The 24,455-nt window shown below is 47.1% G+C and overlaps 1 protein-coding gene and 1 pseudogene across 12 annotated transcripts in view; one reads left to right on the top strand and one right to left on the bottom strand.

Annotated features, from left to right (window-relative positions):
- Positions 1-24,455, bottom strand: part of SLC25A26 (solute carrier family 25 member 26) — an 83,937-nt gene that overhangs the window by 47,490 nt on the left and 11,992 nt on the right. For 7 of the 12 annotated variants that reach the window (XM_085863621.1, XM_085863620.1, XM_085863623.1 and 4 more), the window contains 5 exons: positions 23,908-23,984; positions 23,557-23,668; positions 22,305-22,461; positions 10,365-10,456; positions 9,273-9,377 (listed from right to left, as the gene is read on the bottom strand). In XM_085863621.1, the coding sequence (XP_085719747.1) occupies positions 9,273-9,377; positions 10,365-10,456; positions 22,305-22,461; positions 23,557-23,589 (387 nt within the window). In that variant the 5' untranslated portion in view covers positions 23,590-23,668; positions 23,908-23,984. Of the gene's footprint in view, positions 1-9,272; positions 9,378-10,364; positions 10,457-22,304; positions 22,462-23,556; positions 23,669-23,903; positions 23,985-24,455 lie in introns of all 12 variants that reach the window. The other 5 variants (XM_085863624.1, XM_085863625.1, XM_085863622.1 and 2 more) reach the window with 2 other exon arrangements.
- Positions 114-4,348, top strand: LOC147008791 (uncharacterized; annotated as a pseudogene).

The raw sequence follows: 24,455 nt of genomic DNA, 5'->3' as shown, positions 1-24,455 counted from the left end.
AAAAACAGGAGAGGGCTGCATTCAACAAGGTGTGTGAATATATCCGTACCGATGTCTTCTCAAACCCTCGTATTGTTGCACTGTCTGATCTCACTGCCAAAGTTGTATGCTTCATGGAAAGTAATGGGTTTGAAGTTCCAGAGGCAACCAAAAATCACATGCGACGCAATCTCTATGCGGAGTTTGGAGATTCTTTCACAGTTGCCCACAGAGTATATATATATATATATATATATATATATATATATATATATATATATATATATATATATATATATATATATATATATATATATATATATATACATACATACATACAAGGCCAGACAACTTGACAGTAGACTCCATTGCAGTTGACGATGTTCAGTTAAAGGAAGAATATGATATTCTTGTGAAGCAGCAAGATCTAAAATCTATGCTAACTCAAGTAGCCCAGCTTTTACGTGAACTAGTAAAATGTGGAATCAAAGAGCAGCCTTGGCCCCCTGACCCTCGGGAACTTAATATCACATACATATCCTTCCCTGATTGTCATGTGCAGTTGCTGAATCTCTTACTTAATGGTAAGAATGCAGCATCCTCCTGTAATGAGAGCCTTTCACGGTCCATTGCCCAAGACATTGTCACAGCTGTATCAGCAGGCAAAGTAATCACCTCAAAGCATATTTTGATTCCATGGGTTATAAAGACTCTGACAGGAAATGTGGAACTGATCAAATTCATGAACCGGCTGGGACATGCATCTTCATACTCCACCTTCGAGGAGATTGAAACTACACTATGTATTGAAAAGCTAAAGAGTGCAGAAGATGATCATTTCCCTCTTCCTTCCAATATACATTCTTTCATCCCAACTGTACTGTCATTTGACAACATAGATAGACAGGAGGAAGTACTGAGTAGAGCTGGAACTTCTCATCGTGTGAATGGCATAATTATTCAGCCAACATCATCATGTCAGCCACAAAAAGCAGTTATGACAGTAAACAAGAAAGACAAAAGGAGATCAATCTATCCAAATGAGAGACAGCTTCCTCATAATATCTGTGGAAAACAAGAAGGACCACCATCACTACCAGTGACTGAACTTTCTGAAAATAATGCAGCATTGACAGCTTCACAAAAGAATCACCTTTGGATGATAGCACGGGAACAAGAGACTGGCAATGAGACGATCGCTTCATGGACTGGATTTAATATACAAACCAGAAGAGATATTGTAATTTCACAAGACACTGTGGGTTACCTACCAACTATAAATGCCCCAGCTACAGAAATGGCAACTGTTCAAGAAATTATGTATCAGTCACTAAATATCCAAAAGTCGCTTCATCTCCAAAACATAGCAGTAGTAATGGATCAAGCTCTATATGCCAAAGCAACAGAAGTGGCTTGGAAATATCCAGGTAAATATGGAAGCATTGTTCTGATGCTCGGAAATTTTCATGTGATGTGCAACTTTCTGTCCATAATTGGCAAGCTCTTTGGAGATGCTGGGCTGCGTGACCTGGCTGTGGAAGCAGGAGTCATTGCTGAAGGATCTACAAATAAAGTCCTTGAAGGAAAGCAGTACAACCGGGGAGTGCGTTTCCACAAAGTCACCTATGAAGCAATGATGAGGTTAATATGGAGAAGCTTTGCACACTGGCTTGAAGAGAATCATGTTGAAGATCTTGAAAAGTTGAATCATACCATCCAGGCAGTCCACAAGCTATGTAATGACATCTGTAGCAACTTATGATGCTGCAGCTAAGGATGAATCATGCAACACAATTTTGCAGATATTCAGTGCTTACTTAAAGGTTCTGAAAACTGACAAAGGCCCATTGGCAGCATTTTGGATGACATATGTGGAAATGATCGAAATCTTGCTTGGGCTTCTTCGTGCCGACAGAGAAGGTGATTGGCAACTACATCTTGCATGCATCAGAAAAATGAATACATGGTGTTTTGCAATGGACAAAACCAATTATGCAAGGTATCTTCCAGTCTACGATGCCCAGATGTGCCAACTTCAGAAGACAAGCCCAGAGTTGTATGCTCACTTTGTTGGGGGTGGATTTTCAGTTCAGTTAAGCAGCTTCAATCCATTTGGTCGAATATCAGTGGATCAAACAACTGAAGAGACCGTCAATAAGGACACCCAGACTGCAGGAGGAACATGTGGCTTCAGCCTGAAACCAGGAACTGTTGCCAGGTATTATCTTACAGCTGAACATCGAGCTATGGCATTGAGGCAACTGCGTGAACATGTATCTGCTAGATCTGGAGGACTTGGTCATACAGATTTACAGCATTCACGAATCAAGCGAGATGAGTCTGATGTTACATCAATGGTTAATCTGTTGGAGAACAGTTGGTCAAATCCTTTTCATCAGGATCCATCAGATCTCATTAACCTGTCCACTGGAGCAGTGGCCACTCCTGAAATATCTAATGACATTGTCAAGGCACAGGAGAAAGGAGAAGAAGCCTACCAGAATTAGGCTGAAAACATTTTCTTCAGTGAATAAGAAGCCAATGAAAGGATCAACTAAAGAAGTAATCTTTAGAGCTGATAGGAGATTGTTTGGCAACATGATCCTCATTGACCAGAACAGAAAACTAGATATGTGCAAAGTTTTGTGTCACCCTCTTGGTCCTCTGCCATGGGCACTTGCAAATTGTGATGGTACAGTGAAGAAAACCAATAAAGCTGTCATCGCAAAGCATCTGGAGACAAAAGTATCAGCCACTGAAGAACTTCCTCAACCAAATGCTACACTGATTGATGCAATGGGGCTCATTCAGAAGATGCATGGAGAGAATCACACCTTTGCTGAGCTGTCTGATCGTGTTTTAGCACAGATACTCCATACCAGCCATGGAAGTAGTCTTTGATGTGTACAGAGACCACTCAATCAAATCTGCTGAACGTGTCAACCATGGTTCACAGGAAGGAATAACCTTTAGTCAGATATGACCAGGACATAAAATTAAAAAAAAAACTGGAGAAGGTTATTGGCCTGTGCTGAGAGTAACAACCACCTGATACAGTTTCTAGTGGACAGCTGGAAAGATCCCAAGCGAAGACAACAACTTAGCAACAAAACAATGTTTGTCACATGTAGTGAAAAATGTATCAAGTTCACCCAAGAGAGCCATGAGGAGATAGAAGCTCTTAAATCAGACCAAGAGGAGGCAGACACTCGGCTCTTATTACATGACAAGCATGCTTCAGTGAGTTATCCTGCATTACTCATAATAGCAGATGACACAGATGTGTTCATCATTGCTCTTGGTCTGTGCAGGCAAATCAACAGTGAAATGTTTATAAGGCGTGGAAACAAAACTCGTCTTAGGCTTGTCAACATCTCACGATTAGCCACTGCACTTGGAGTTGAAGTGTGCACTGCACTGTTGGGACTTCACCCTTGGACTGGCTGTGACACAGTGAGTGCACTGGCAGGACAGGGAAAGTTGAAAAGACTGAAACTCATCATCCAAAATGAGAAGTACAGGGATGCATTTACTTCACAAGGAAGCCAATGGGATTTGTCTCCAGAAGTGTTTAATACCATTCAAGAGTTCATTTGCAAGCTGTACAGCAGAAATTCCAAAGTGCATGAAGTAAATGAACTGAGGTATGACATTTTCTGATGCCACAGAGGGGAAATTGACTCTGCCCAGCTGCCACCATGTGAAAATACCCTCCTGCAACACACACGCCGGGTAAAATACCAGGCTGCAATATGGAGGAGGAGCTTAGACAATTCCCCTGCCATTCCAGATCCTACAGAGGGTCATGGTTGGGCCAAATGTCAGGACAGATCTCTCATGATCAACTGGATGACCACTTCACCAGCACCTGAAATGGTCATAGACCTAATTTCATGCAGATGCACTCGAGCATGCCGACCATCAGAACGCACATGCATGTTGAATGGAATCAAGTGTACAGCAGCATGTAAGCTTATGGAATGTGCTAATATGGTTGATGAAGACAGTGATGACCACTACCAGGATGCAGCAGATATGTGTGACAGTGAAGATGATGATTAATAGCAATCTCATATACATGTACTTTCTATTCTGGCAATATGCTGTTTAGCATTCCTCTAATAAACTAATTTCATGCAAGAAAATAACTGATAAAAATCAATTAGAATTATTCTTGCTTTCTATGAACGATGATACAGTCTACATCATGTTATTCAGATGTACAATATGTGGTGAAACATAATCAAAATATAAAATAGTTGATACTGCAAAAGTGGTAGCTTGTTCATATTTTTATATAGACCTGTTTAGCAGGAGAAAATGTAAAGGTATCATCATTGACCCTGTGAACATATCCAAAAAGGTGCAAGAAAAGTTTACCTATACAAGTTACATCGTATGTGAGCATCTTGAACAGAAATTACACTGATATTATTGGACAAACGTAATGACTAACACTGCAATTGGCCGTTATATTTGATTAAATTCTTAGTTATATAAAGTGAAACAATGGTATAATTAGGACTCTCTATCACTAATATTAATGTTTAATAACCAAGTCTTGCATAAATTCGCTGAAATAAGTCAACTTTGATATATATAGTGATTATAGGTGAAAAAAATGATTAAAAAAAACGTGACTTTTTCACAACATTTGTGTTCATAAATAAATAAAAAATTAACATGACTGAACAAAATACATGCCAAAAGATGCAGAATTTTATACTGAATCATATGAATGTGACATCATGTGTTTATGTTAAGCCATTGTGGAGATATGGCCAATTTACTGACATATAATATCAAGGTCATTTAAAAGTGGTGGCCATTTTTAAAGATGGCCACCAAAATACCATTTCGCTGGGCATGAGAAGCATCCATCACACGATTCCATACTTTACAGACATCAAGGTAACTGAAAAGCATAGTAGCTTTTAGTCCCTCAATTTGGTAGTCAACACTTCATTTTCGATGTCTGGCTCATGGACTATTGAGAGTGCTGTGGTGGTAACACCATTAAGTTCCATTGGGGACAGTTCGCGTCATGTATTGGTCCAAGTCCTAGCCAATCACAAGGCTTCATTTCAATTTGAATGACTCTGCTGTTTGTGTTGACTTTGTAATTGATTGCGTCGCGCTTTGTATGTGGGATGCAAGTCGATGTTTTGGTTGATGGAGGTTTCACAACTTGCAAACACCTGTCAGCAATGGGTGTGGCTATAATAGCCGAATCCACTGATTAGAAGGGGTGTCCGCATACTTTTGGCCATGTAGTGCATATCACTGAGGCATTCCCATCTATTAGTAGCATGCGCAGGACATCTGGTCCAACCGAACATTTTTCCGTGAGTTGTATCGCTCCGTATCTCCTGCGGCAGTGTATTTACTCACAGGGTGACGAATAACCATCATGAATGATAATATGCAATAATAACAGGAGGACAGGAATGAGGGAGACTAGATCCTTGGGACATGTGGTCATCTTAGATAAACTTATTACACACGAGAAGAGTACCTACCCTCATGGTGGATGGACATTTCGTATAACTTGCTGAAAAAAGTACAGTCTGTATATTGCAAGAAGACTCCATAGAAGTTTGTGTGGTGCATGTCTTAAAAAAAAAATAAAAATAAAAATAAAATCTAAAAGGTGTCTAATGGGTCGATGGGATCTAAGGGGCTTAAAGGTCCAAAGTGTGAAGGGATTGAAAGGGGTTGAAAAGTGTCAAGGGGTCAACATGATGTAAAGGGTTTTAAAAGGATATAAAAGGTCCAATAGGGTCCAAAAGAATTTATAAGGACCTAAAGACCTAAAATGTCTCAAGGTCTAAAATGATCTAAAGGATCTATAGCATCAAGGGGTCTAAGCAGACTAAAGGGTATTAAAGGGTCAAAAGAGTCAAAAGGGTGTAAAGGGTCCAAGTGGTCTCAAGGGTATAAGAGTCTCAAGGGTATTTGGTCTGAAGGTCTAAAGACGTTTTTAAAAGCCTTTATCCCCTTTTGATCATTAGACCAACAAAGGGGATTTTAAAAAGGTTTAAAAGGTCAAGGATCTAAAGGGTGGAAAGGTCTAAACTCTAAAGGGTCTAAATGGTCCAAAGGGTTCCTCAAAAGGACTAAAAGGTCAAAACTCTCCAAAAGGTCTTGATGGTAAAAGTTAAAGGATCGAAAAGGTATGTTCCAATAGTATGCAATTAATGTATGTAATTAATAGACAGTCATAAGGCTTCACCCTCGCGAGGCTTCTCCGTGTTTTTCATTTTTAGCTCGCCTGTTCGAAGAACAGAGCTAGAGCGATACCCCCGCATGAAAATGTTAAAGTTTTTGGTGCAAGTTATTTAGAAGCTTGCCATTCATTAATATGTGTACGAGGATGCTGATATTTAGCATGGAGGTTCCTTTGGGGTATATTATTTATGTCGTGAAGTTGAAATAAAAAAATAATTTCAAATTTTTTAAATTTTTGAACTTAACTTTTTTTGTAGCACATCAACGTTAAAGTTATTTCCTTTCTAATGTTTTTATCCACCACACTATTTTTTACTGATTACAATACACAAATACATATATTGCTTTAAAATTATTTGGATCAGACTTCACTACAATGCTTTATAAAAAAAAATATTACAAGACTCGTCTTTTAAAAACGATAAACGTATAAACAGGTGAGCATTGGGTGGCTTTGACACCAACTCTGGTTATTATATCGATTAACCCCGTAACTTGATTTTCTCCTCTTCATTAAAACTTCATTTTCTTCTCCTCTTCGTGTCATTATATACATCTAGCAAAAGTCTGGAAAAAAAAATACCACGATATAAAGAAAGAAAGAAAGAAAAAAAAAGGACCCCTTTTATTCTTCTGCTGGTTGAAAGAGCTCAAAAATGAGGGGGGAGGGGGGCTTATATATTTATTAACAGCAAAGAAAAACAAATTCAGGAATGATCAAGGTAGTAGTCTGGTGCCTATACACCACCCAGGTTCAACTTTTGTCTGATTCATAAAAAAAATTATAATTTCCCTATATATTGTTGCGGTTGAGGAAATTTGCAAACCACCATTCAGGTCCCGTAGGTGAGATATCTCTGTAAGTATATGTATAGTGAGCCCCAAACCCGTTGTTTAGAGGGAATAAATGTGATTCATTCGGGCTGCGACCCTTTGAGATAGCCATTTTTCTGTTCTATCTATATTTTGAACCAACCACGTCTCAACGCCGCTTCACAACAACAACAACAACGCCAACAGCCACGACCTTTACCTTCACAACTCGCTCCCGCAAACATCGCATCACCGCCATTCCAAACGTCGCCATGGCCATAAACCACCACAATAAACCCTCCATCACCTTCACCTCTCCTCCTTCTACCGCCATTCCCGCACCACTTGTGAGCACCGAGCGTCAGGCTGTCCTGGACTCGTACAAGGTGCCCGCCGAACCGCGAGTGCAAAGTGCGGATTTTCCAAGGAGAATACGGATCAGGAATGATACACGCCCACTTCTGATCCGTCCAATCAGCAAGCGCGGGGCGGTTTGGCCCCGCCTCCAGGCACATCGGAGTAGAATCGGGATATGGAAATTCTCGGATCAGGGGAGACTCACGCCCCTTTTTCTCCGTCCAATGGGCGAGCGTGGCTGCACCCCCAAGCTCGTTCTGATCCAGAAATTTGCATATGGGTTCTCCTGCCGGCTTATAAAGCGCCGGGCGCGGGGCGAATTTGGGAGTCAGTTTGAGAAGAGTCAGTCTGGAGAGGTCGGAGAGCCGAGTGGAGCTCGCAGTCTGTCGGGGAGCTGCAGAGAGAGGAAGCCTGGAGCGCGGTCGAGTCGGTTTGAGCGCAGAGTTGGCCTTGGAGGAGCAGGGAGTGAGTCGGGAGGCGAGGGCGTACAGGTGGTTTGCTGCAGTCGGCTGAGGAGAATCGGGGAAGAGGCCGAATAGCTCGGGTCCGAGGCAAGGAAGACGGCGGTCGGCGACGAGCTTGCAGTGGAATCGCTCGTCGCGGGACCCAAGCAACCCTTTGAGCAAGCCATTACAGCAAGCAAGCCAGCTATCCTCTTTCCCCAGAGCATCAACAATTCCCCCCTTTCCCCCCCCCGCGCCGAGATAGTGCGAAAAGGGGGCCCCATTCCCACCCCACTCCAAGCAGTGCCAATGAAACCCGCGAAGGAGCGCGGAGTTGGGGCGCCGCCGCGCCACCACATTGGCGGCTCATCACAAAGACACGGGTAGGATCCATCCGGTCTCGCGGACCTGACCGCTCTTTCAGGTCCCGCGCAAATATTGGCCCACAGGCCCCGTCTGCCCCCTTGTCTTTGAGGGTGGCCCTTTTCTTTTGTTTTTGAGTAAATGTGTTGTTGGCGCCATCTGTAAAGTAAAACTGTGTAAGTGTTGCCGTGTGCACGCGTAGTCGGTTGTAGATCTGCATTGTTGTGTTTCTTTTGTTACATCTGCTTTTGGTGCATAATTGTTGTAATTGTATATGTGTGCCGCGGAATAAATGTGCCTCATGTTGAACTGTTTTCCCGTTTCGCTTCGTCTTTTCTTTAATTGAATCTCCATCTTGCTTCACGTAAAGGGTTGGTAGTGGGCTTAATACGCCCGATAATTAATCGGAACCGTCGAGGCCGACGATAACACCGCTCGGTTATCCCGCTAGTACGGAACGGGTCGCTTAAGTGGCCCGTGTCCGGAGTCGACCCGCGGCGAGGTGCGATCGCCCGGTCTACCCTCCACGTGGGTACTTAGGTAGGTCGAGTTTGGCGAACAACCCTATCCCACGCGGGGGGCTGATTAGCACGATCGTGGTGAGGCCGAAAGGCCCACCCGTGACTAGCTCCCGGCGTTAGTCCGAGAGGGTCACGACAGAATTGTCCGTCCGGTGGGCGACGTGCCGCGATTCAAGTTACGTGGCTGCTCGCACGCTGGCGGGCGCCAATTCGCAACAATATATATATATATATATATATATATATATATATATATATATATATATATATATATATATATATATATATATATATATATATATATATATATATATATGTTTGGATAAATTTGAAGCAACTTTTACTTAATAATATTTACTTTTTGAGGAGCGTTTCTGAGTTTCAGGGTGGGATAGACAGATAGAATTACATTATATAATATATAGATAATCAAGAAGTGTGTTGGGGAGAAAGGATGGGGGGGGGGTGCGGGGCCAAGGATCTTTCTGTGCTACACACTTCATTACAGATGGTGGAAGCTCCTGTAAGAATCCACTCCACTCATTTACAACGATATTTCGAGTCTCACCTCCTGCTGCAGAGTGAAAACAAATGCCCGTCGTGTGCTCATCTCAGAAAAGGCCTGAGCTCTTTGTTTAACGACTTCCACAGGCACTCTTATCACACATGCAACCTGCACAGATAGACATGAACACATCAGAAAGGGGGACCCTGTCCAGACATTCGAGTTTGATTTGTTTAATACTGAATGCCGATATACAGTACATAAATAATTTGGACTAAGATGGGTACAACAAGCCGACATGCAATGCCAATAAGTGAGAGCAATCTCACTAACTTTACATCAACCCTTCCAGCAACTGACTATCACAATCGAAGCATCGAACATTGTAACATGAGATAGCAGGATAGCTTGGTGGTCGTGTTGACCTTTGACTTGCTCCGTGTTGGCTCATATTTCTCATAGGAAAGGGGGAATTAAACTGTTGTCCAGAAACAGTTCCTTTATTTACTTTGAACACCATTCATCAGAGAGGATATTCATCTGACGATCCGGCATGCTCAGAAACTTCCTTTGGACTCTCAGGCAAGGAGGCCTTTCGGGGCAACTCGCTCAACTGGTTCAAAATTACTAAACTGAATTTGCTGCTGGCATCTTGGTCAGTCATATATTTTTGCAAATTATGTCTCACTTAATGCATAAGTACAAATACTGCCATATATATATATATATATATATATATATATATATATATATATATATATATATATAAATAAATACATACATACATATACACACACACACACACACACACACACACACACACACACACACACACACACACACACCATCATTATTATTTTGTGTGTAGATTGTGGCTGCATCATTGCTGGGAGTGCCAGCTGTGCCGCTGATGAGGTGCCTCCCATTTCCAGGAAGCTGGTGCTCATTTTGCCAACCTTGGAAGGATGACAGGCTGAGCCAACCCACCTGGTGTTATTTAATGGCCCAACAGGGGCTCAAACTCAAGATCCTGAAACATTAAGCTAGCCATCTCAACTGTGGAGCCAACACCAGGCTATATATTTATAGGATTATAAATAAACATCATAAACTAGAGATCGTAAAAAGGAAACCAATGTGAAAACAAATAAATACCACTTCGCCAACAGAGGCAGCAGTCATGTGAGCAGGTGGTGAAGATCCAAGCATGGTTTTTATCGCCTCATAAGTCATGAAGAATGCAGCACCTGAATAGGTGTATATGGGGTGCAGCAACAAGAAATTCACCATGAAAAGATTAAACTTTCATCAGATACATTCCAAGCAGTTTTGTGTGCCATTATGACACGTTTATTTGCTTTACCGGCAACACGACGATTGTTCATGACACAAGGCCACTTCATGAAGGATTCTGAGTGAAACATTTGAAATGATGAGTATTAGCGAGAACAGAGCTCTTCTCAAGATTCAAAATTCTCAACGTGCGACATCAAAAGTGTAAATTGTAAGCAACAACGTGAATTCACAAACACCGGACTCCAAGGCCTACTATCCAATCAGATAATTTCTGTAATGTAGGTTCTGGAAGCAAGGTAGGCTCTTTTGCTCCGCCGAAGGGCTTAGCTTGAAACATCAGCACGTTGTAGTCTTTTACGGCAGATAACTTTAACCGTTTTATTCTCACGATTTGACTCTGGTAGCAAGTCCGACAATGCTGATGACTGCAACTGATTTAAAATGGTGACGACTCTACCTGGACAGCAGGACAATCACTGGGCAGTGCTCCCATCAACTTTCACTCGAGCAATATTACCCCAGTGTTACTTTTCAATACAATTTCATGAGTTCCCTAACAAGGAGCTTCAGCACAGCCATTACGCCCATCAAGCTTGCACTATGATTGCCAACCTATGGTTGTTTGTCCGTGCTCGACCCTTCTTAAATGCTGAGCATCAATCAAGGAAGCAGTACGTCCTCTTTTTAGTCTTTGCTACGACTCGGCCAAGGGTTCGAACCGCCGACATCCCAGCCTCAGCGCAAACATTCTGACCATTACACCGAGTATGCCAATTCTGATGGAATTAACTGGTCCGTAATTATAATGCAAATTCCCTTGCAAGGAACTTCAACGTAGGGGGCCATTATTCCCATAATATGTGCACAATGGTTGCCAATCTATCGTTGCTTGTCCGTGCACTATCCATTTTGAATGCTGAATGTCAAGCAAGGAAGCAGCAAGTCCCATTTTTGAAGTCTTTGGAATGACTCGAGCAGGGTTTGAACAACCGACTTCCTACATTCAGAGCGGACACTCTCACCATTAGCCACCGAGTCTGATTGATAATTCTTTAAGAAACAAAAAATGTGTTCCACTCAATGTTTGCTTGACAACGTTCTGAGGCAAACAGATTAACTCTATAGGGGAAAGAGCTGCAGACAATCTCACCTCAAACAAGAGAAAACTCAAAAGAACAAACAAATAGTCAAACACCTCCTCCATTTGGATGTCCAAAAACATATTGCACCAAACGGTGAACAAGAGAGCAAGTGAGCACAATATACGCCCGAACAAGAAGGTATAAACAGAATTGTGCTACTACATGGAAAACAGCATCCAGGTTGCCATAGCAACCACTTTAGATGATGAACGTATGTCGTGACACACCGTCTCCACAGTCTGTACCGATGTACCAAATATGAAACGTGAAAGTTGAAAACTTTAGGAGTTCGAGTGTGGACAGGAACGGATGGAAAACAGCATCCTGTTTGCCATGACAACCACTTTAGATGACGAACGTATGTTGTGACATACCATCTCCACAGTCTGTACCTATGTACCAAATATGAAACGTGAAAGTTGAAAACTTTGGGAGTTCGAGTGCGGACAGGAACAGATGGAAAACAGAAACCACTTTAGATGATGAATGTATGTTGCGACACAACTCTCCAGTCTGTACCTATGTACCAAATATGAAACGTCAAAGTTGAAAACTTTGGGAGTTAAGAGTGCGGACAGGAACGGACGGACGAAGACAGACAGACAGACAGACAGACAGACAGACGGACGACCGGTATCACAATACGCCCCAATATATATTGTTACGGATTCGCGCCCGCCGGCGTGCTGACGGCCACGTAACTCGAATCGCGGCACGTCGCCCACCGGACGGACAATCCAGTCGTGACCCTCTCGGACTAACGCCGGGAACCAGTCACGGGTGGACCTTTCGGTCTCACCGCGATCGAGCCAATCGGCCCCCGCGTGGGATAGGGTTGCTCGCCAAATTCGACCTACCTAAGTACCCACACGGAGGGTAGACCGGGCGATCGCACCTCGCCGCAGGTCGACTTCGGACACGGGCCACTTAAGCGACCCGTTCCGTACTATCGGGATAACCGAGCGGTGTTATCGTCGGCCTCGACGGTTCGATTAATTATCGGGCGTATTCAGCCCACTACCAACCCTTTACGTGAAGTAAGATGGGGATTCAATAGAGGAAAAGACGAAGCGAAGCGGGAAACAGTTCAACATAAAGCACATTTATTCGCGATGAACGGAAAGCACACATATACAATTCCACCAAAAGCACATAGAAAAGAAAAGAAACACAATGCAATTTTACACAAAAAGCAAATGTGAAAGCGAAGACACAATGCAGAGCTATCCGACTACCGAGCACACGGCAACACTTATACAATTTTACTTCACAGACGGCGCCGACAACACACACCCAAAACCAAGGAAAAGAACACCCTCAAGGATGAGGCGGGCCTGAGGCCGAGACCGGGTCGGGCCTACCCGTCTGGTGATGAGACGCGGAGCGGCGATGGTGCCTCAACTCCGCGGGCCTCGCGGACAGTGTCTGGTAGGGGGTGGGAAGGGGGCCCCCTTGGTCGCACTATCTCAGCGCGGGGGGAAACAGGAGGGGGTTGCTGATGCTCGGGGGAAAGGAGGATTTTTACTCTGTCTCGAGTCCCGCGACGAGCGTCTCCACCTCGACCAGGTCGCGCCGTCGGCCTCCCTGGTGTGCAGCTCCCGGCACGACGCGAGCACCCCCTCGTCTGCCTTCGCCGCCTCTCCACAGCTCCGTCCTCTTCGCTCCGACTCCAACGCACACGACGACGACGACGACCAACAACAACCAACCAACGACCAACGACCAACCCCTGCTTCTTCTTCCCAACTCCACCGACTGCCAAGTCTTAACTAACTGGACTGACGAACGCAGCCGCTTATATAAGCCCCGCGGCTTCGCCTTTGACCCCCTGCCTTCGACCTTTCACCTCGCTCCCCATTGGCCCGAGAAAAAGTGGGCGTGAATGCATTTTGATCCATAAATTTGCATATAGCGATCACCCTCCAACGCCCTGGAGGCGGGGCCAAATCGCCCCTCGCTCACCGATTGGACGGAACAAAAGTGGGCGTGTGTCGTTTTTGATCCGTTTTTGGAGCGGAAAATCCGTGGTTTTGTACACGCTGTTCGGCGCGCGCCCTGCACGAGTCCAACACCGGTACCCACAAGCGGCGCAAGAACGGTGGCGATGCGACGGTTGCGAGGTGTGACGTGAAGCGGCGCCGCGGTGGGTGGTTGATGTTGTGGTTGGTGGTGGTAACAATGGCGGTGGGTCCAAAATAAAGATAGTAAAAGAAAAACGGCTATCCTGAAGAGTCGCAGCACGCATAAATGACATGTATTCCCACTAGACAACGGGTTTGGGCCTAACTACACATATACTTACCGAGATATCTCACCTAAGGGACCTGAATGGTGGTTTGCGAATTTGGTAACCACAACACTACCCCCTCCCCTTTTTACAGACTCGTCCCGAGTCGTCAAATTTTCGTGTGCCATCATGTGTAGTTTTCCCCTAGTACATTTTACCTACGGATCCCTGAGTGCGACATTCATGGTATTCGTGTCCCCAAAATAAATAACCTGAGGGCTGCGTAACTACCTAAACAACCTCACTCACACGGACGACTTAAATAAAATTGCCGGCGCTAGGACAAACATGCCGGGGGCGCACTCATATTTACAGTACATCTTAACCTCAACTTACAAATTTTACACTAAACCATGGCCCAGGATCAATGAACTCTGCAAAAAGAAAGCAGTTAGCAGGGAGCCAGGCTGCTCGCATGCAGTCTCTGGCTCAAAACAATGCAGGTGACAGGGAACGTGGCTGGCTGCTCACATGCAGTCCAAGGCCTTCCCTTTTGAACTGAACGCAGTGAACCACAACGGTGCATGGGCTGCACAACGCAGTCTCCGTGCCAGCTCAAGTGGCACACTCAATGAGCACAACGAATGGATGGGTGAACACAAACACGGTGCACGGGCCGCCACTGCAGGCCCGTGTTGTAGCTGCCAACAGGGCAGTTCTTGCAGCTTGCAAACTGTTGCCTTGCGGATCCTGGCGCACATGGAAATGAACAGGGGGGGCAAAGCAAAAATTGAACGGGGCTGGTGAACAGGGGCAGTGGGCATGGCATGGCAAAGGCAGCAGGCAAACACAGCCCGCAGAAGAAGGCCGCTGCAGGCAAACACAGCCGGCAGATGAACTGGCCGGCACAGGCCTTGAAGAAAAACAGCCAGCAGATGAACTGGCCGGCACAGGCCTTGACGCAAAACACGGCCAGCCGATGGCACAGGCCTTGCAGCACAGCAGCTGCAGACGATCCAGCCGGCACAGACCTTGCAGCAAAACAACAGCTGCCGATGAAGTGGGCCGGCACAGGCTTTGAAGAAAAACAGCCAGCCGGCAGATGAAGTGGGCCGGCACAGGCCTTGCAGCAACACAGCCAGCAGATGAAGTGGCCGGCACAGGCCTTGCAGCACAGCAGCTGCAGACGATCCAGCCGGCACAGGCCTTGCAGCACAGCAGCTGCAGATGAAGTTGGCCGGCACAGGCCTTGAAGAAAAACAGCCAGCCGGCAGATGAAGTGGGCCGGCACAGGCCTTGCAGTAACACAGCCAGCAGATGAAGCTGGCCAGCCTTTGCCGTTCAGTGGAGGTTGGTGGAGGGAGTGCGGTGGTGCTGGCCACTTGGAAGGCGGGCTCGGACCTACCTACCTGTCTCCCTCCCAACCTATCGCCTTTGCCTGTCACTGTACCTACCCACTCCCTTAATTTGTCAAACCCCAATTTAGCCCCAACTTATTTTTTTGTTGTTTTTATTTTTACTTCCCCACTATAAATCGTCCCCTAACCCCCTTTATCGTCCTTGTTCGGCTAACCTATCCTGTCACCCAGCCTACTCCCAACCCCTACGTTCCCTTCCCGGAGGGGAATAAGGGAGAGCTAACGTCCTGTGTCGAGGCCCAACGAAGCCTCAGAATGGCCTCCCCAGAGTTCAGCGATCCAACCCAAAGTGGGTCCAGCGGCCCACAACGACAGCGAGGGGATGGATGGTGCGGAGGGGTACATCTCCTAATCTACCCTAACAATTTAACTGTTAAACTACCCCGGGGCTTTCAACAAGCGCCTCTCGCTTAAACTATTGGTTCTAACAACCCAGATTCCCGTCGCCTGTGTTGGTGTCCTCACAATTTCGGGCCTCGCCCCCCAATTTTCTCTCCGTGCCCTCACACGGTCTCATGGCTGGGACACGTGGCCCCCTTTGGCAGGCACGACCCTCTGCCGAATCTCCCGCTATGGCACCCCCGGGCACTACACTGCCTCCGAGCCTACCAGCTCCCTAACACCGGGGAGTGCCCCCCATGGCACCTCCCCTGAAACGCACACGTGGCAGGCTGGCTTCCCAGGCCCTTTCCGAGGGTCACCCTTGCCCACAACACTGCCCACGCGGCTAATGGCGCCCCGGGCCCCCGCACCAAGCAGGCGCACCCGTGCCCACTACGCTATCCCGGCCCCCCATGGCCCTTGGCCTACCACGGCCGACTAGCCTGGTGCCCGGGGTACCCACTCAGCGATACTCACCTTTCGCAGCCACGCTCCCAAGCCCCTCAACAGGGCTCCTGCACCCCTCCAAATGGGTCTCGAGCCTACTTTCCCACCAACAACAAAACGACCTCCATTTTTCAATTTGACTAACCCCCTAACTCACTTTATACTGACCCCGGGGTCCCTTGGGCGGGAGTCACTCCTCCCCCCAATCACTCATCGCACCATGCATTCCCCATTCACTCCACACACACAGACCCGCTGGCCTCACTCACTCACCATGTACACGTACTCACCTCACAACCCACAACTCTTCAACACACACACCACTGAACTCTGCCATCCTTCTATCTGCATCCCCTAACTAACTCGTGCTCCCACGTCGTCCCTTACACTAAAGCACGTTCCTTTTAACACTACGTAGCTAAACTACGTCCCCTCTACACATCCACAAGTCTGTCACTGTCTCCCAATAAATCATTTAATCAATTTCCCAACCTAAATCTGGCTACAATCCCTCTAACTAATCCATTCCACGGACTCCATGAGGACTTACCCCTGCCCCATGGAGTCGGTCTAACTAAGCTAACCCTTCCCCCTAACTAGTTTCCATCCTGTGCCCCGGGTCAAGGGGTCTTCCACCCCTTGCCCAGGAATCCTGTGCACCCGAAAGTGAGGCTTGCTGTTTTGTTTTTTTTCTTTACATGCGCAGCACCAGCGCGGCAACTCAGAGCTCGCGCACTTTGCACCTGCCTGTGACGTCATGCAACTGCACGTGTACCTCGTCCTTCCTTGGACGGTACCATCCGGCAGGGATACCCCTCCTGCCGGATTCCAACCCCACGTGCAGCCATGACGTCACCGTGCGCATAAAAAAAACACAAGCCCCACGTCTCGAGGGGTTCCCCACGCGAACACATGTGCTTTGCCCGTTGGAGCTTAACACACACGATCGCGTGGAGAACCCGTCCGGTCCAAATCCGTAATCCTGCCTAAACTTTGTCCGTCCGCGGGATCGGCAAATCCACCGCGTGCGTTTCCGGACCGGGACTTCTCTCGCAAGCGAGCACGTGGTGGTCTCGTGCATTGCACAGCACGAACCTCGTGCTCGCCGCTGGGTGAACCCGGCACGGTCCCCGAAACAACTACAGCCGCTACTCGGCTTTCTTTCTTTACATGTCGCCGTCGTCGCCATTCCACACACGCACTCCCGCGTGTGACGACGCTCACACTCCATTTCATCACATTCACACCGGGAGACGCGGCTGCGTGCTCCCGCATGCCAACCGACATCTCCCTCTCATACCGCTCTCTCACACACACGGTCTCCCTTGCACTCGGCCGTTCACTCACGCGTCCCTCACTACTCACACAAACCATATTACTCACACACGCGGGGGCACTCATCCGCGGTGCCTCATCCACACACCGTCCCTCACTCACACACGCGGGGGCACTCACCCGCGGTGCCTCATCCACACTGGCCGTTTCATCCACACACACGGCCTCTTCCACACACGGTGCCTCATCCACACACGGCGTGCTGGGAAGCACGTACTCTGGCACCATCGCCACCACACCACTCACACACGGGGTCGCCTCCACACACGGGGTCGCTTCCACACACGGGGACGCACTCACACCTTGCACCACACACACAGGGACAACCACACTGGGGATTCGTGTCCCCACAAGGGTCTCCGGGGCCTCTATACCCCCCAAGCTCTCCGTGCACCCGTCCACAGCACTCCTCCTCTCAACCTCGCAAAGCATGACCGAACTCACCTGGTCGTGACTCGCCTCAAGGGGGCAGACTCCCTACCCTCGTTCCTGGAGGAGGCCATCCAGGTGCTCGCACTGGGTCTCTACCCAGTCCCCCAGCTCACCCCCATTATCCTCCACTACCTCCGTGTGTGTGTGTGCGTCACTTACCCCGTCTTCATCGTGCAGTCTCTCCTATTTTTTCTGTCTCCCGTGTCTCTATACATTTATAAGTTTCTGTCGTCGTCACCTCGTGTCTCGTCTCACACGTTTTGGTCTCCCCATTTAATTTTTCCCTTTTGGTCACCGTCGATTCCTCTGTCACGACCCTCGCCCAACACGCCCCCCAAATTATTTTTTTACCCGCCTCCACCGCGGGCCTGTCAGCCGTTGCACCCCCTTCCAGCTCGTTTGCTTCCACACGTGGAGTCGCCATTCCTATCTCCCTGGTCACGGCCTTCATGCCCGCCTGCAGGCATCGGCCCATGTTCTGCGTCTCACCCCGTAGCTCTTTCATTTCCTCCTTCATGTTTGCTTCCATTCCGTTTATTTGCTTGTTCATTTCGTTTTTCATTTCATTTGTATTTGTATCCATCCTTTCGTTCATGCCTTTCATTTCGTCTTTCATATCCGCATTTATTTGTTGTGTATTCGCATCCATCCTCGTTTTTACTTCGTCCATTTGCTTGTTCATGTTCGCATTCATCTTCGCTGTCATTGCCGCCAGCATGGCGCATAGCTGGGCCATGTCGGGTGCGCTTGGGTGAGCCGTTTCGGCAAGGGTCGGGGGGTTTTGGTGGAGAGGGGGAGGGGAGGTGTCATACACCGCGGCCGCTGCCACACCCATTTCGGGCTCTGGGTTCAGTTGGGCGAGTTCGTTTTCCTGTACAACCAACATTTCCTGCACGGGGATTTCATCCTGGGCCATGGATTCTACACATTCTACATCCATTTCTAATACCCCCGGCTCCCGCTCGCCTTGAGACGCCATCTTGCTTCTCGTGAAGGGTTAATTTAGCTCGCTCGTAATTTGGAGGGAATCGGGGGTCGCTTCTCTCACCCCTGGACCGATTCCCGTGAATTTAGCTGGAGACAGGAGAGCCCGTTTTCCTGTTCTCCGATACCAGTGCCGCGAGGAGGGCGATGGATTTGTATCGCACGACCTGACACCAGTGTTACGGATTCGCGCCCGCCGGCGTGCTGACGGCCACGTAACTCGAATCGCGGCACGTCGCCCACCGGACGGACAATCCAGTCGTGACCCTCTCGGACTAACGCCGGGAACCAGTCACGGGTGGACCTTTCGGTCTCACCGCGATCGAGCCAATCGGCCCCCGCGTGGGATAGGGTTGCTCGCCAAATTCGACCTACCTAAGTACCCACACGGAGGGTAGACCGGGCGATCGCACCTCGCCGCAGGTCGACTTCGGACACGGGCCACTTAAGCGACCCGTTCCGTACTATCGGGATAACCGAGCGGTGTTATCGTCAGCCTCGACGGTTCGATTAATTATCGGGCGTATTCAGCCCACTACCAACCCTTTACGTGAAGTAAGATGGGGATTCAATAGAGGAAAAGACGAAGCGAAGCGGGAAACAGTTCAACATAAAGCACATTTATTCGCGATGAACGGAAAGCACACATATACAATTCCACCAAAAGCACATAGAAAAGAAAAGAAACACAATGCAATTTTACACAAAAAGCAAATGTGAAAGCGAAGACACAATGCAGAGCTATCCGACTACCGAGCACACGGCAACACTTATACAATTTTACTTCACAGACGGCGCCGACAACACACACCCAAAACCAAGGAAAAGAACACCCTCAAGGATGAGGCGGGCCTGAGGCCGAGACCGGGTCGGGCCTACCCGTCTGGTGATGAGACGCGGAGCGGCGATGGTGCCTCAACTCCGCGGGCCTCGCGGACAGTGTCTGGTAGGGGGTGGGAAGGGGGCCCCCTTGGTCGCACTATCTCAGCGCGGGGGGAAACAGGAGGGGGTTGCTGATGCTCGGGGGAAAGGAGGATTTTTACTCTGTCTCGAGTCCCGCGACGAGCGTCTCCACCTCGACCAGGTCGCGCCGTCGGCCTCCCTGGTGTGCAGCTCCCGGCACGACGCGAGCACCCCCTCGTCTGCCTTCGCCGCCTCTCCACAGCTCCGTCCTCTTCGCTCCGACTCCAACGCACACGATGACGACGACGACCAACAACAACCAACCAACGACCAACGACCAACCCCTGCTTCTTCTTCCCAACTCCACCGACTGCCAAGTCTTAACTAACTGGACTGACGAACGCAGCCGCTTATATAAGCCCCGTGGCTTCGCCTTTGACCCCCTGCCTTCGACCTTTCACCTCGCTCCCCATTGGCCCGAGAAAAAGTGGGCGTGAATGCATTTTGATCCATAAATTTTCATATAGCGATCGCCCTCCAACGCCCTGGAGGCGGGGCCAAATCGCCCCTCGCTCACCGATTGGACGGAACAAAAGTGGGCGTGTGTCGTTTTTGATCCGTTTTTGGAGCGGAAAATCCGTGGTTTTGTACACGCTGTTCGGCGCGCGCCCTGTACGAGTCCAACACCGGTACCCACAAGCGGCGCAAGAACGGTGGCGATGCGACGGTTGCGAGGTGTGACGTGAAGCGGCGCCGCGGTGGGTGGTTGATGTTGTGGTTGGTGGTGGTAACAATGGCGGTTGGTCCAAAATAAAGATAGTAAAAGAAAAACGGCTATCCTGAAGAGTCGCAGCACGCATAAATGACATGTATTCCCACTAGACAACGGGTTTGGGCCTAACTACACATATACTTACCGAGATATCTCACCTAAGGGACCTGAATGGTGGTTTGCGAATTTGGTAACCACAACAATATATTGGGCGTATACAAATTAACAGCACAGCAAGAACGAGTAAACCAGCACTCACAAAACAATTAAATGGAATTCCGACTGGAGAAATGTAAATCATCAGGAAAAACAACAACTAAAGCGAAGCCTCGAGAACGCCATCACAAATCCCCACGCCAAAAGGAAAGTTGAAAGATGGCAAAAAGTTCCACCAGGAATGAACCAATGTCAAATTTTGACTTAAATTAGTATTTTTTTCCTTTTTGACACATCTGACCCCAAGTCCCCACCCCCTAAGGCATTAACCAGGGGTTAAATCACCCCCCCCCCCAAAAAAAATTCCCTATTTCATGCATCCCCCAATGTTACTTTAATATGCAAAATTTCATTTGAAATGTTTCAATCTGCGACTGAGTGGCGACCCGTCCAGGATTGTGTCAAATATCCTAGGAGACTGCTTCAGCAGCACCAACGCTCTGCACAGAGTATGGTCCCAATGGATGGATGGATGAATGGATGGACGGGACATGTGCCTGTAATTATTATTTTTTGTGTTGGACCTTTTTACCCCATCTGAGGGGGGAGGGGCCAAAATGACTGTTTTTACACCTCCTTGCCATTTGGTGATCACAACTACCAAGTTTGGTGAATTTCTGCCCAACTGTTTAAAAGGAGATAGCATGGCGGACAGACAGACAGGACAGACTGGACAGGCAGAGCCAATTATAATATCCCCCCGTTTTTTTTCCAAAAAGCATGGAGATAAATATCAACAAACACGAGTTAATAATTGGGAGCATGATAGAAGAGCACGAGTGTTCAGTGAAAGAGTTCAGATATAATTTCATATAATTTTGTTTGCAGCTTGTGGCTGCTGGTTGTATCGTGGCTCCGAGCATGGCTGTGCCACTGATGCAGCCCCCCTGTAGATAAGAGAAGGAATTTGTCATTTGTTCAGGGTGCCGGCGATAGCTCGTGAAGGACACCGCTGGATCTTTCATGTGTCCACCACCTAATGATGGCAGAAGGGACGCCGTGGGACAATAATGGGCCAAGGAGGACTCTGTTCTTCTTAGACCAGTAAAGGAGACTATAAACAATGAGCAAATATGTTATGACATCAGCCTAATTAGACCATTAGAAGCCTATCTAGGTAATCCAAACACTTGATGTCCCCTGCACCTCTGACAAGGTCGAAGACGGGGGACATGAAAATGAGCCGACCGATCATCTGTCCATGTACTGTCCATTTGGAATTGTGTACACGATATTTCAAAAATCGTTGAACATTTACCTTTCAGATTAAAGATATCTATTCCTCGTGCCATTATCTCAACCTGATGAGATCACGGCAGTGATTGGCTGAATTGCGTTTCCGTGGCAACTGTCTCAGTAAGTTGGCTCATGTACGCGATATCTCAAAAACCATTCAAGATTTATGTTACAAAGATCATGCTGATACCCAAAGTATCAGCTCCTTGTTCTGAACCAAGGTGATGAGCAGCTGTTTCATTTAAAAAGAAAAAAAAAATCTCATGTTAATCTAGAAATCCAAAACAATCGAAACACAGCACACACCTGTAGGAAAAGAACCGACACCAGCAGAAAGGATTCCAGAGTAAACTCCACGGAAGCCTCCAGCGGCGCGAAAGCCAGATGCACTCTGCAACCGCGTCTTCAGCGTATCAAGGGGAAAGAGTGTGAGATCCACGCACACTCCTGCTGAGCCACCAGCCTGCATTACTCACAAAAAGGTGAAACAGGGTTCTGTATTACAACTGTGTGTAGGGATTCTTCAAAAACCCAGATACATGTGTGGAGGTTTGGATTAATGGATATCTAAAAGAAAAACTCTGTCTAACAGCAACTACATACATAGATAACAACTTGTCTTGTTTTAACAAGGTGTTAGAATGGCAAACCGATTCACGCACTCGTCGAGAATGTCAATTCGGTTATGTCCTCAAGTCAGTTGTGAAATAAGTATGGGTTATTATTAAACACAAAATTACCAAATCAAATTAAAACTAGAACAGCACTCGGTAGAGCGCGTACCTCGGCCAGGTTGAACAGTTTACGTTTTGTATCACACTGATAGGCCGGATATGGATCCGGACTTGAATCAAAATCTAATCAGCTTGTTCTTGTCACGTACCCAACTCAGCCACCAAGAGTTGCCATAATCCGTCCACAACTTTTAGAGATATAATGCTACACTAGTATGTCGCTTTTGGCCCCATCTCTCAATGGTGAAGAATCACTTTAAAAGTTTTTTATTTATTTTCATTCTCGTATCGAGATCCCGATCTTCACCAAAATCGAATAAATTTGGCCTCGTCACACACCCAACCTACCCACCAAGTTTCATCCACACCTGTCTAAGTTTTTGAGATATCCTGCTCACAGACAGAAGGGAATAACCAGAGAGTGGGTGTCAAAGCCACCCAATGCTCGCCTGTTTATACATTTATCGTTTTTAAAAGATTCGTCTAATAATATTTTTTATAAAGCATTGCAGTGAAGTCTGATCCAAATAATTTTAAAGCAATATATGTATTTGTATATTGTAATCAGTAAAAAAGTGTGGTAGATAAAAACATGAAAAAGAAAATAACTTTAACATTTTCATGCTCACACTGACGCTCACACCGGGGGTATCGCTATAGCTCTCTGTTCTTCGAACAGGCGAGCTAAAAAAACATAACCTTGGTCCACCTTCGGCGCCAGAGGAAATGGTCATCTGAGTTATTTGTATGCATTCATCACAATAAGTTTGGAAAGGAGGAGTTGGTGGTGGTGGTGGTGGTGGTGGTGGTCGGGATGAACGTACCAAGAGAGAAACCACAATGTTCCCAGTCTCCATTTGACAGCTGTTTCAACCCAAATGTGGCCCAGCTTGACAAAAACAGTGGTCACATCATGCTCACCAACGTCGGACCATCCTGCAAAGGTGAGTGCAGGATAAAACGTTCCACGAACAAAAATCAACCCGAGTTGATATGGTTGATAGTGTAGACAAAAGAAGTACCCTATGGCACGGCGTAGTGTAGGCACCATGAGCCCAACTACCTAAGCTCTTCACTACTTCACTACACTCACTCTATAAATCTTAACAAATGGTATCACACAGTTAAGGCATTAAAGGAAGCCATTTGGTCCAGAGTGTATGCGCCATACCCACATCACAGCTCCTCTATGGACCGCAAGTAGTGCTCGTTATACACCGAACTACAAGCAGAACACATCCAATGGCCAACTCTGAAAAAACAAAACACAGCTGGATTTGCATCTTTATGCAAAACATGAAGTGCTGTGATGTAATTAATACACCACCCACACACACTGCAGCAGGACAATTTGCATTTTTGTTTTCTACACGATTGAGGCTCATGAAAGAGCAAGGTGACAGAGGGTTTGAACTGGCAGTAGGGCATTGGGGATACTCTTAGATACAATTCGCAAGATAATGGACAAAGAGGAGAAAGAGGTGGGAAGGAAACACTGCAAACTGCAAGTAAGAGGGTTGGATTAGAAAGAGTGAATGGGGGAGGGGATAAAAAAAAAAGATTGCAGTTAAGGATGAGGAATGACACGAGGTGGCAGTGCACCACTTGCTTGAAGCAGTGGAGGAAAGAGTGGGATGGCACAGCCTCTGAAAGGCCATTCCACATAGGGGAGAAGCGAGGAACAGAGGAGTCGAGATGTGCGTTGAGCCTGGATTTAGGGAGT

This window comes from Eptatretus burgeri, chromosome 18 (genome assembly GCF_056783735.1).
Source record: "Eptatretus burgeri isolate ZD-2024b chromosome 18, Ebu_testis_v1, whole genome shotgun sequence".
NCBI lineage: Eukaryota > Metazoa > Chordata > Myxini > Myxiniformes > Myxinidae > Eptatretus > Eptatretus burgeri.
The sequence above is the reverse complement of the archived record's forward strand: the minus strand, read 5'-3'. Positions and strand labels throughout refer to the sequence as shown.